This window comes from Anastrepha obliqua, chromosome 5, assembly GCF_027943255.1.
Source record: "Anastrepha obliqua isolate idAnaObli1 chromosome 5, idAnaObli1_1.0, whole genome shotgun sequence".
Classification (NCBI taxonomy): domain Eukaryota; kingdom Metazoa; phylum Arthropoda; class Insecta; order Diptera; family Tephritidae; genus Anastrepha; species Anastrepha obliqua.
This window is the reverse complement of record NC_072896.1, coordinates 116859533-116872673: the sequence shown is the minus strand read 5'-3', so window position 1 is coordinate 116872673 and position 13141 is coordinate 116859533. Positions and strand designations below refer to the sequence as shown.

The 13141-nt window shown below is 36.6% G+C and overlaps 1 protein-coding gene across 2 annotated transcripts in view; it reads right to left on the bottom strand.

Moving 5' to 3' along the window:
- Positions 1-13141, bottom strand: part of LOC129248550 (protein timeless) — a 78409-nt gene that overhangs the window by 22045 nt on the left and 43223 nt on the right. For both annotated transcript variants that reach the window (XM_054888138.1, XM_054888139.1), the window contains exon 16: positions 11139-11285. In XM_054888138.1, coding sequence (XP_054744113.1) covers positions 11139-11285 — 147 coding nt within the window. The remainder of the gene's footprint in view (positions 1-11138; positions 11286-13141) is intronic.

Sequence of the window (13141 nt, the reverse complement as noted above, 5' to 3'; positions counted from 1 at the left end):
GGCAAGCGTTTACATTACATATATACATATGTATGTATTCTTATTTTCTCGGTAAATAGCTGTAGTGTATAGATCAAAGAATTTAAGATTTGTGCTCGTTGCCAAAGTGACATTCCACACTAAACAAGTTTTTTGCTATTTTTTGTTTAATCCATTCAGTTGTTAGTTCCTGGGTGTTAACGATGGAAGTCAACAAAGAGAAAATTCGGTAAATTTTCCATTTTTTTTCTTTTGATAAAGGCGAAAATGCAAGCCAGGCAAAAATACAAATTTAATAGATTTTTACCCCCCGGAACTATAATACAAATAACTAACGCTTACACCCTTTACTGCGTATTTGGCTCAGCTCTTCCTCCTAGTTGTGGTGGGTGTCTTCATGTTTTCACACAAATGGAAGGGACCCGAAGATGAATTTTTATGCGAAGCTTTTCCATGGCAGAAATACACTCGGAGTTTTGCCATTGCCTATCGTGGGGCAACCGCTACTAGAAAAAATATTGTTCTATCAATTTGCTATTTCATGCACGAATATTCGAACCCGAGCACTACCGAATGGTAGTCACGCACCAATCCATTCGGGAGCTACGGCGGCCGCCTGCTATTTACATTATCCTTCATTAATTTCATATATCAATGGCTCCAACATAGGGAGGAACAAAAATTGCCCTGTATTAACGCGGCCTAATATCAGAAGAGATATTTATTTGGCAGCATTGAATATACCAGTGAGTTACGCCAGTTTTATGAAGGGTTTTCCAATAAGAGGTGTTGTTTTGATATTCAAAGAAAAATGCGATTTTTTAATGTAAATGATCGAATGTTTATTTCATTATAAAGGGGAAGGGATGCCGTTAATAGTGGAAAATAACATCAGGCAAATGACCAGCACGACCACGCCTACAGGACAATATCCTTTTCATGAAATTTTCCATAACCGAATTGCGAAGTGGCTGTCCTATGTCCTCGAAAGCCGCACAAATTCCATCTTTGAGGTCTTGAATCGACACTGGGCTGTTGGCGTAGACCTTCTCTTTCACGTGGCCTCAAAGAAAAAAGTCACAAGGTGTTAAATCACAAGACCTCGGTGGCCAATTGTGATCACCTCTTCGAGTGATAACACGGTCCGGAAACTTTTCCCGTGAAAGATCAATGGTTTCATTGCTTGTTCGGCACGTAGCGTCGTCTTGTTGAAAATAAACGTTGTCCATATCAATACCATCCAATTCCGGCCATAAAAAATCGTTAATCATCTCTCGATAGCGCCTGTTAAGACCTGTTATTGGAAACCCCTTTTATAACCATACACGCTAGCGGTGCACCTCACTCGATAGCTTTGTTGTTGCCTTCACATGAAAATTTTCGTCAAACCTCCTCATAAAAACCAATAAAAGTCGGGAAGCGGAATAAAACTGTATCTCTCTTTCTCTCTCTCTTTCTCTCTCTCTCTTTCTCTCTCTCTTTCTCTCTCTCTTTCTCTCTCTCTCTCTCTCTCTTTCTCTCTCTCTCTCTCTCTCTGTTGGAACAATATATGATATCGATATCTATGGGTTGAGGTCTGAGAATGGCAAACTGTGTTGACAAATCTGTACAGTAAGGTTTAATCGTTTAACACCAGAATCACGCTTCTAAATTGTGGAAAGCTACTTTGAAAAATAATAAATCTGCTCGCGAAATTCACAAGGACAAGTGATGAAGAAGACGCCGAAATGTCGATTCGTTGTTGTGGTGATTGTTGTAACAGCAAAAGTATACAATGTGCGATGAGTTCTGCTGGAGTGGCAGACCTTGGCCGGATATAAGGAGTTTTTCAATAGGTGCGCTTCAACTTTTTTCCGATAGGGAGGGCGAACGACGCAATATTTTTTATTTTTCGCTTGTCATTTGTAAACTTCATTAGTATACATTTCATCATGGAATGCTACACACTTGAGCAACGCTTGCAAATCATTGAATTTTATTATAAAAATGCGTGTTCTGTTAAGAAAGTTTAAAGTCGAAAAATCATCTTCAGTGATGAAGCTCACTTTTGGCTCAATGGCTTTGTCAACAAGCAAAATATGACGTGATTCATGAGGCACCATTGCATCCCGAAAAAATCACTGTTTGGTGCGGTTTACATGCCGGCGGCGTAATTGGCCCATATTTTTTCGTTGACGAGAACGATCGCCACGTTACTGTGAATGGAAATCGATACCGCGACATGATAAACGATTATTTTTGGCCACAATTGAATGGTATGGACTTAGACGACATGTGGTTTCAACAGGACGAGGCCACAAGCCACACAGCACACGCTACAATTGATTTGTTGAAGAGTAAGTTCGATGAACCGGTCCAGAAATGGACCGGTCGAATGGCCGCCGCGCTCGTGTGATTTGACGCCTCTAGACTGTTTTCTTTGGGGTTATGTGAAGTCATTGGTCTACAGTAACAAGCCGGCGACGATTTGTGAGCTCAGAGCCAATATTGAACGCGAAATTGCTGGAATTTCGGCCGATTTATGCAAAAGAGTGGTCGAAAATTGGGTTCAACGATTGGACTTCGTAAAACGTGGACGCGGTGGTCATGCAAAAGAAATCGAATTTCATACTTAAATGTATATGATCAAACTCGATAATAAAAAAAAAATTAGTTAAAAAAGTCAAACCGTTTGTGTTTTATTCAAAAAAAAAACGTTGAAGCGCTCTTACTGAAAAACGCTTTACCTATAGTAAGTCCGGGTCGTTCCACTAACGTAGAACCAACTGTCGAGGGAACGATTTGTAGTCATTCTCAAATTGTCGGACTTTCTCCTTCGTCCACGTGGAAAATTTTATGCAAAGCTCTTGGTTTACGTGCCTCTAAAATAGAGCTCATTCAAGAATTGAAGCCACATGCCCAGCGTTTACTCACTCTTTTGCTGATTGAGCTCATTAAGATATTATTCAGATTTATTGGAAAAAGTAGTCGCGTAGCCGCGGTAGGCATACGCCGGGTTCAGAAAATAAATGCCATTAAAATATCTACCAGATTATAATAAAAAAAATGCATTCCAAAAATATTCCTGTTTTGTATTGTCATTTTCACTTCTCAAGCTCTTAAAAAACACCCTATATGTATCCATGCATATTTGTGTCATTATGAATCTCCACTAAAGGCGATCAACAAACTATGATATTACATAATTAATTGTCAAAATATTCACCGCAAATTTGGCAATTTTGCGCGTTTCTATTTTTCTCATTTATTCCCATACATAAACATTTCTAAATTTATAAATTTGCAAATTAATTACAAACACATACACATTTATGGGTTGGTTATCACATAAGCTGCCACCATTTCTCGCTAATCGCATGCGATTTGTACCCATTTGAGTTCATCAGATAAATTAAATTAATTTGTTTTTTTTTTTGGTTTTTTGCTTTATAAGGCAACAACTACTTCTTATTACTCGTATTGGTCTGCTAATGCGGATACGCAGCGGAGCATTAAATGAACTGATCGACGACACCCTTTTCCCGACACCAATCGCTTGACGATTTACTACATTGCAAATTTGAAAGCATTTTAATTTTTTATATTTTTTTTTGTTTTTCATTTCAATGTGCATAAATATTTTTTGGATATCTCTTTCAGGCCAATCTATGCATGTCCATATGCATGCTCGGGTGAAACTTAATTTATATTCTCATCCATATTGCGGCAATCGCTTCGCATTAATTACGTAATTTCAAATTGCTACTGTAATTTTGAACAATACTCGTAGCCAAATTCACATTCGGAGTTGGTTATGTAGATACATACATATATACATATGCATGTAGGTATGTATGTGTGTTATTAGATTTTTGTAATTAATTAATTTTCGCATTTCGCGTTGTTATCTTTAAACTCGTAAAATTGTTAACGTTTGTTGACTACTGATTGCCAATTGTTGATTGCCGGTTATTGGCCACTTGTGCAGTACCTCTTTCAGCAACACAACTTTTATTGCACATTTTGTGTTTATAATTTTGTTATTTTTGTTTTTTTTTTTGCTCTTCGAATGGTGTGCCATTTGCTTGCAATATTTGTTGTTGTTTATATTGCTTTTCTTTTATGTTAATTAAATGTTGTGTAGCCGCGGCGTTCAATCGGCCATAAAAGGAGCGCTACAATGTGTGTATGCGTGTGTGTGTGTTTGCATGTGAGCATTTGCCTTTGTGTAGTAAAGGCATAAAATCAAAAAATATGTGGGCTAAGAATCGTTTTCCACTCAAGTATTTCTGCAGTGCATTCATATAATTTTATTACTCGTTATTGCATTTCGGATGGCTGCTATTCAATGCTAATATCGCTGAATTGTAGGTGCCTCTTAGTGACTTGCTCATACCCGGCGTACTTTGCAGCCCCACTCAAAGAAAAAGTTGTAATTGTAAAGTTTATTGAAGCGCTTCAGGAAACATAATACCTGAGTTACTGAATATGCAATATTTCTCACTAGAACCACTTTGATTTTGATTCCTATGAGAATCAATTGGTTCGCTGGGTCGAGCAATAAAATATGTGATTTTAGTCAGCGAAACTGGTCCGGACTGCAGCCTCAGTGTTTATACCCGTACTTTATCTGAAAGCATTGCCTTTGTAAGCGTGCGTGACAATGATATGCTTAATTTTGTATTTTTCAAAACTCCAAACACAATTATTTTAGGAATGTTGTTACTCCCACACATTCAATTTATAATAGCGACAGTTTTCGCGATTACCATTTTCACTTCTACGCCGCCTCCAAACGGTGGCTGGTTTTTTATGAGGAGTCTCTTTTCGGCAGAAATGCACTCGAAGGATTGCCATTGTCTGCCGAGGAGCGACCGCAATTAGAAAAAAAACTCTTTCTATCAATTAGGGTTCCGTGCGCACAGAGGGTTTCGGACTTTCCCACTTCCGAATGATTGTCACGCAACAACCCATTCGACTACGGCGGCCGGAATTTTTTAATGTTATTTTATTTTTTTTTTTTAGTGAGTAATTGAGAAAGCAAAATTTGTGTTTGCAAAATGAGTTTCGCGTGTGGAAGACGATTTGAATCGGTGTTCTTATGTACACACCCTAAAGGTGCAAAAATGTCACATGTATCAGCAGGAAAATATTTGAAGAAGTCTAAGACGTTTAGAAATAAGTGGGTGCAACGATACATCGAAGTTAAACGTTGACAAAGACACGATTCGAGTACGTTTACATGCAGGAGATCTCAAATTGCGGAGCACATTAAGAAAAAAAATCGCATGGACTAAGGCAAATTCAAAACTAAATTGGGCAAGCGTAATATTCATGGATGAATCTTCTCTTTCGGCGCATAGAAGCATATGTCGGTCTCGGTGTACTGCTGATAAACGACAAATTCAACGAAGTTTTAAGCATCCAGTTAACACTCATGTCTGGAGCTGCTTCTCCGAAAAAGGATTTGGCCATTTATTTGTGTTTATCGTGAATTTGAATGCAGTTTTGACCAATAAAATCTACATAAACCCTTATCACCTGCAAAGATGTTTAGAAAATCTAGCCAACCTTGAATTTTACAACGGGGCAACTAAAGTCGAAGGTGTTAGACTGGAAACAGCAAAATGGGATAGCAATGACGGATAGGCCTTCACAGTCGAATGATGCCAGCCCTATGGAAATGTTGGGCAATAGTTGAGCAAAAAGTCAAGGGAAAACAAATATGGAGGTCAAATAGTTAGCAAAGCAAAGTCGGCTGATTCGGAGCCAATTCTCTCTACAACTTGCGCAAAAGCTTGTTATGAAGCTTTGAAACAGTAATGGAAATGTAATTACTCCGACCAACTAAATCCATATCAAAATCTATGAGTACAAATACTAGGGTGTTCAATAAGTTTCGCGGCCCGATAAGAGAGGACGTTGCAACTACCCAATTTTTTGTTTTTGTTTTGTTAGGTTGGTATACTCTTCATATGAACGTTTATGAAGTTTAATTTCATTCGATTTATTTATTCAGTGATTAAATTTTTATTTTTGAAAGGTTTAAAAGCAAAGGAAAATAATGGATGAATGTTGAAAGTTTATAAGGACTTTTTGCTATCAATTCGTATAGTAGAAAGTTGGTTGCTGAATCTAAAAGGAATCGTATAAGCCTTGAGGAGGATACCCGTCAAGGACGTCCAGAAAGAGCACCAGAAATAGTAGACAAAATACAGGAAATAGCAGAACCCCTAGGCATCTCATTGAGCAGTGTAAACAATATTTTGACCAAAGTGTTGGGTTTCAGAAAGCTGTGTGTTCAATGGGTGCCGCATTCGCTAACAATGGAACAAAAACACATTCGAATGCGGCTTTCTCAGCAACATTTAGAGCGTTTTCAAAAATATGAAGTGGATTTTGTGCCTCGATTACACTGTGTGACAAAAAAAAAATTAAATATAATTTTATGGAGACCTAGCACAACTTATGGCTATAGAAAAACTAAACAAAATGGTATAGGAGAAATTTCCAATACACTCCCAAAATCTCATTTTACGGCCATAAAACCGTTTTTCAGTAGGTTGATGTGAAGAATCACTCCTAACTTCGCAAATTTCCATCCGATTTCGAATTTGTTCTTTTAGTTCGAAAGAACAAGAACAAGCCTTTTTGACAGTGTGTTGACAATTTTTCTGAAATGACAACCGACAAGACTGTAGACGGAAGTATTTGGAATTTTTTTATGTTTTCTCTATTTTTTCAACTTTGACATAATTTTTACGATATTATCCGATATTGATGATTTTTTTTAGTACACTACTGTTATAGTAAATTTAATTTTGCGTCGAATGAGCTATATTTGACTGTAATTGAATTAAAATTAAAAGAGTTGTGTGAGTTTTAAGATTTTATTTTTTTTTGTACTAATTTGGTATGTTCCGAAAAGTTCGCGAAAAAAAGTTTGCAAAATAAAAACATTCTTTTTCTTCAGGACAGATCACAAGAACAGTTTGACCATGGCTAAAATTCGTGAATTAAAGTTCGAATTGTTGGAGCAACCATTGCATTCACCAGATTTGGCCACCAGCGACTTCCATCTGTTTCCAGACCTAAAAAAACTCATTCGTGGAAAGCGCTCTTAATCAAATGATGATGTCATAACAGCCGAAGAAGCATATTTTCCATGTTCTCTCGCGTTGGAAAAGGGTTATTGATGATCAAGGAGACTATACTGAATAATAAAGTGTATTTCAAACCATAAAATTGTGTTTTTTTATCGAACCGCAAAACTTATTCAACAACCTAGTATATTTAATATATTTTATACTCGCATATAAAAAGTTTGCCTTTTCGCTTATGACCGGTAGACTGAAGAAATAGCCAGAAAATTCAGTTTAAGCTCACAGGATACGTTTGCCTCCAAGCCAGTTAAAGAAAATTGCATAGCTTATCGATAGGTGGCGCCGTGGTCAAGATATTGTATTGTTGGTCCTATTTGACTTGAACTCGAAACACGAAGAGAAATATTTTATCCGAAAAATGACTGAACAAAGGGAAGCGTTTACTAGTATTTTATTAGGGTTTACTAGTATTATAAAATATGTAAATAAATAATAAATAAGCGCAAAATTAGCGATAGAGGGAATGTACGTATGGTATTTCTGCTAACATTGTTGTAGTTATTGTTAGTAGAATTGGAAAGTCACAAACATATGTATATAGTTGAGTATAGGGGTAAAAATTAACTACTTTTTTATTGATTAATAAATTTTCATGCTTACGCCAATGGATAAAACGAAAGTTGATAGCCGGTTAGCCAGGTTTTTTTCGTTTTTGGTTTTTCGGTTTTTGTTTCTGTATTGAATGTTTTTCGTTTCAATTTTGTAATCACACAACTATGTACATAGAACTTAAGTTCACTAACCAAATAAGTTTTCTTCATTTTGCATCATTGTTAACATCTGGGATTAGCTATTGTCAAACGCATTGTAATTGAGGATATCAATAATTTTAAGACTTCTACTCGATTGTATGTATGTACATATATGTAAGTTTACATATCGCTTCCCTTCAATTGCACATATTTTTCCACCCAAATTTTATCATCCTAAAATTGCTGTGTTTTTGTAAGTGCTTGGGCGAAAGCTTTAAATTATGCGTGAATCCTTAAACAAAAAAAGTTATTGCATAAAATTAATAATAAATAAATTATTGCAAGTAATAAATGAATAAAGAAATAAAATTAAAATTGTATTTAGAAAAATTTTCAATGTCAAAAAATTATCAAAAATTAATCGCAAATCACAAATCATCGCGAAATAACCGAATCAGTTAGATTACACGCACAAAAATATTATAATAGAGTGCAGGCAAAAAAAAGCACCAAGGTCATGCATTTACTACGGTTTACAAGATAAATTAAGCCTTAGCATTGAGCTGAACGTGGAGAATCTACGATACTGAACACTCAGTACAAAAGTAAAAAATGATATCACTGAACTCGTGAGAATTGAAAAACATTGATGGCAGACGCGAACGTCACAGTTTGATGACTCGAAATCAGCTGTCACGACGTTAACACTCAAGTTATTAGTAAACAAAATATTGTGATTTGAATCACTCAAGCGGAATTTTATTCAAATTGGTTCATTACTATGGCACTAGATTTCGTTTATCGCTTCTCCGCCAGCAAGTACGAATCCTACGATTTCATATTACGAATTAATTATACAATGAATTTTTAAGAATTTCGAACAGCTTCGAGTTAAAATTCAGTGCTACTAGGTTGTTCAATATGTTTTGCGATTCGATAAGAAAAACACAGTTTTGGTTCCCAACGAGATTTCAATTTATAAACTCCATCCCGGAAGTAAGAATCCGGATGAGCAGCAAAATACGCTGCCTCAGCTGTTATGTCCTCATCATTTGATTAAAAGCGCTTTCTACGCATGCATTTTTGTAGGTCTGGAACAGATAGAAGTCGCTAGGGGCCAAATGTAATGAATACGGTGGAAGCTCCAACAATTCGAACTTTAATTATTGGCTTTTAGCCATTGTAAAACTGCTCTGGTGACTCGGTGCATTTTGCTGATGAAAAGGAGTTTTACTCTTTTTGCAAAAAGGGTATTTTTCAGAATTTTGTTTTCATCAGCTGATCTAAAAGGTTACAATAATATTCAGAATTTATTGTTTTATCAGTTCGCAAGTATTCCACAAACAAAATTCCTTTCACATCCCAAAAAACAGATGCTAAGACCTTCTTGGCTGATTTCTTGACACGAACTCGTTTCGGAGCCGCAAAAACAGGTTCACACCACTCTTTAGGCTCTGGTTTTGATTTAAGATCATGGTGAGAGACCGAAGCCTCATTCATAGTGGTAAAACGATGCACAAAATGATTTTTATCCTTTCAAAATCGCTCTAAATGTTGCTGAGAAAGTCACATTCGAATGTGGTTTTGTTCCATTGTTAGCGAAAGCGGCACCCATTATGCACACGGCTTTCTGAAACGCAATACTTCGGTCAAAATACTGTTTAAACTGCTCAATGAGATACCTAGAGGTTCTACTAACTCTCTTTCAGTCACTCGACGATTTTTCAATACGATACTTAGTATTTTTCTACTATTTCTGGTGTCGTTGCTGTTTTGGAACGTCCTTGTCGTGGATCGTTTTCAAGGCTTATATGACCACTTTTGAATTCAGCAATACATTTTTCTACTGTACCAATTGATGGCGAAAAGTCCTTATAAAGTTTTTACCTTTGGTCAACAACTTCCTTTGCTTTTTAACCTTCCAAAAATAAAAATTCAATCACTGCTCGATCCTTGTATTTTTCCCTTCTATAAACTTCTGTGACACGTCGATATAAAATGGCTTGTAAACAAAGAACGCATTGTCAGTTTGAAATGAAACTCCATATACGTCCATATTAAAAGTGTACCAACATAGCAAAAGAAAATTTGGCTAGTAGCAACGCCTCTCTTATCAAACCGCAAAACTTATTGAACAACCTAGTACCTTTATTCGTAGTTTTCGCAAAAACCGCACAACGATAAATTCAATCAGAGCTTAATACAGAGTGGCCCATAGCATAATTAGGAATTGAAAGCTAAATAAAAAAATAGGTAGGTATTTTCAATAACTATTAAAAAGAATACAAGTGCGGACTTTATTATTATTTTTTAATTATTTCCTCTAAATGTTAACCGCTAATCGGATACACTTTTGGAATTTGGCCATAGTACTCCGTATCACTCGCTGCAAAAATAATGTCGGGATGCCATTAACCTCGAGAACAGTATTTTCTTTAAGTGGTAGGCGTATTCCACAAAGACTATAGCGGTAAGGTTGGGTGACCTGTGTAGTCAACGTATATATGTCAGCGACATGTGTTATCTTTTCTCATTTGATTTTGAAGGTGTGAAGTCTAAAATCCTTCCTCAATATTTCATGTTAAATAGTTTGATGGAAGTCCTAGTACAACCAGAGTAACGTGGATTATCGCGCAAACTTGTAGTGACGAGCTCAATATCCTCATTTGTTCTCGCTGTCCGATTGGTCCCCGGCTGTGGGCTGTTTGCCGCTGAACTTGTTGCCCATAGCCTGCGCACCCATGAGCGAGTGAAATCTTCACTTGCGGCATTACATATGCCTCGAATATTGCAATGTGAACAAAATCCAAACGAATTATTGACCTTGAAATACAAACCTTGCGAATGCACTTTGTTTACCCGTCCACCGCGACGTAGTAAGTAAATAGCCCGCACGAACAACGAAGCTAACTCGGTCGCCTCCAAGCAAATACGCGCAGCAGTTAGGGATAAACTTTAAATTTAAAACAAGTCTGCCACCGGGCACCCTGTATGTCGAAAACAGAATGCAACCCCAAATAAAAAAATGTAAACCTTCAGGTTTTAAATTGAATTAAAATTATTATGGACCTACACACTAACTCCGGTATGCGAATACCGAAATTCCGTTTTTAAGGTTAATGCAGTTAAAGAAAGTTAAATATTGGTTAATTACCTATTTTTTTACAAAATTAGTTGAAAATGCTAGTTGGTCTAATTTGTATTGCCGAAATGGTTGTCACTATGCTTGGTGCTATTTTTTACCCTAACTGAATGTATTTTTTATTTATTTGTTTTTATATATTTTCCGTTTTTTTGTTCTTTTTTTGTTACACTTTTCACATACCTTTCATTTGTAGTTGTTGTTGTAGCTGTGTTGTTCGCATTGAGTGCCGTATCCAGTGCCGCTGTGGCGTTTGTATTCATTTTGCTGCGCATCACCAATTGCAACCAATTTGGCACCGGCGGCAATGGTGCAGGCTCGGGTGTGAATCTAAAAAAGTGGCGGCAAAAGAGATAAACCAGAGAGTTAATGAAAAGCGAGTAATGCGATACCTAAAACTATTCCCTTTTATTCTAATTCATTTTCTTAGTAATAAATCACAAATGGGAGGGAGACATGCAGCTAAGCGCGAAAATCGGCTTTCATCAAGATGAATGATGCTAGCAGATGCTTCGAGTGATGCCAGCATCTCACAGAAAGACAGAATTAAATATCCTGCTAAGCTGGCGTAAACGTGATTTAGAAACCATTATTGGATTATTCATGGCCTTTATCCCGCGCAACTCTGCATTTTTTGGGGATAGAGAGTTCAGTTTATGTGGCATACAACTGGAAGGCGGATTCCGCAACAATGGCAAAACTACATGAATTGAACTTCGAATTGCTGCCACCTCCACTGTATTTGCCAGAGTTGTCTCCCAGCGCTTACTGGCAGTTCGCAGACCTAAAAAAATGCTCGAATGAAGAGGCTATCGCTAAAACTGCGCGACTGTTAGAGCCGCTCTGGAACATTTGTGTTGTTCTTGATGGAAATTACGTTGATGAATAAATTAAAAAAAATGTCTTTTGACCCGGAACTGTTTAACCCATGTGCTATATGAATGTCTACACTTTGATCGTTCGTCAACACAGCGATTATCGTAAAATTTGTTCGCTTTACCAACCCGAATTTCTATTTGGCTGAGCTTCAGAGTCTTCGGGTAATCTAGTAGGTTGGGTATACAACGGGCATTGCAAGAGATAGACCGAGTGGGCGAGTGTTTAAGTGTCTGTGATCGATTTCAAGGCTAATTCCAGTATCCAGGTAATCCAAAATCGTAAATAAAAGACAAGTTATGACCCTAGAACTAGAAAATTTAAGCAAACTTTCTATCGTAATTTCTATTGCAGCATAAAAGAGCACCGAAACTGTGAACTTATAAAAGGCAATGCAAGGCACAACATCTATATTTATTTTAATCAGTATTAACTAGGATTTTAAAAGGAAAGTCCATATTCTAAGATACTTCGAAGGATTCCAGAAATCAAAAGCTGTCAATGGGTATTTCATATGAAAATAGTTCACTGCCTTCTTAAGTTTGAAAGTTTGAAGATCATTTTCTTGGAATGTAGTTGACCCAATATTCAGAATAAATGGCAATTTGTTAAAGATTGCTTATCTAGATATTCTTTTAAAAGGTTATATCCATATATCGATAGAAAATTAAATTTTAGGAAGATACCTCGAACCTCAAGTCTTGAGTTATAATAGAAATATATTAAATGCATGTTCAACGTGGAAAAAGCCAGTCTAGCCAGACCCAGATGCCCAAGGGAGGGTTAACACCATTGAAAATCTGTGGAAGATTAAGTTTGGGCAGAACATTTTTAAAACGCCCATGAACCATGGCAACGAGTACAAGAAGCCTGAAACTGTATTCCTTTGAAGAGGTGCCAAAGGTTAATAAAAAGTTTTCCTCTTGAGTGTGAAGGAATTTTCCAAAATAAAAACAAAAACTTATCAGGTAAGAAATAAATAAACAAATTTAATCAATTTGAAATAACTAATTTCTGTTTTTCTGTTGGTTGGCTCATGTCGACCGAAAGAATATAAACGCTCCGGCTCTGAAAGTATTCGACGCGGTACCAGAGAAAGATCAGCGTGAGAAAAAACTGGCGCTTTTTGTTAAACTCGGCCAAAATCGCATAAGTGGTTATCGAGCAAATCAAGAAGAAGTAGAAATTTTGTTTTTCTGCGCTATTTTAGGTGTCCAGTTCAAATATGATAAATTCCAATTTTACGAATTCGTTATGATTGTAGATATTGAATTGTTATTTATTCAGAGTTTTTTTGATCATACTGAACT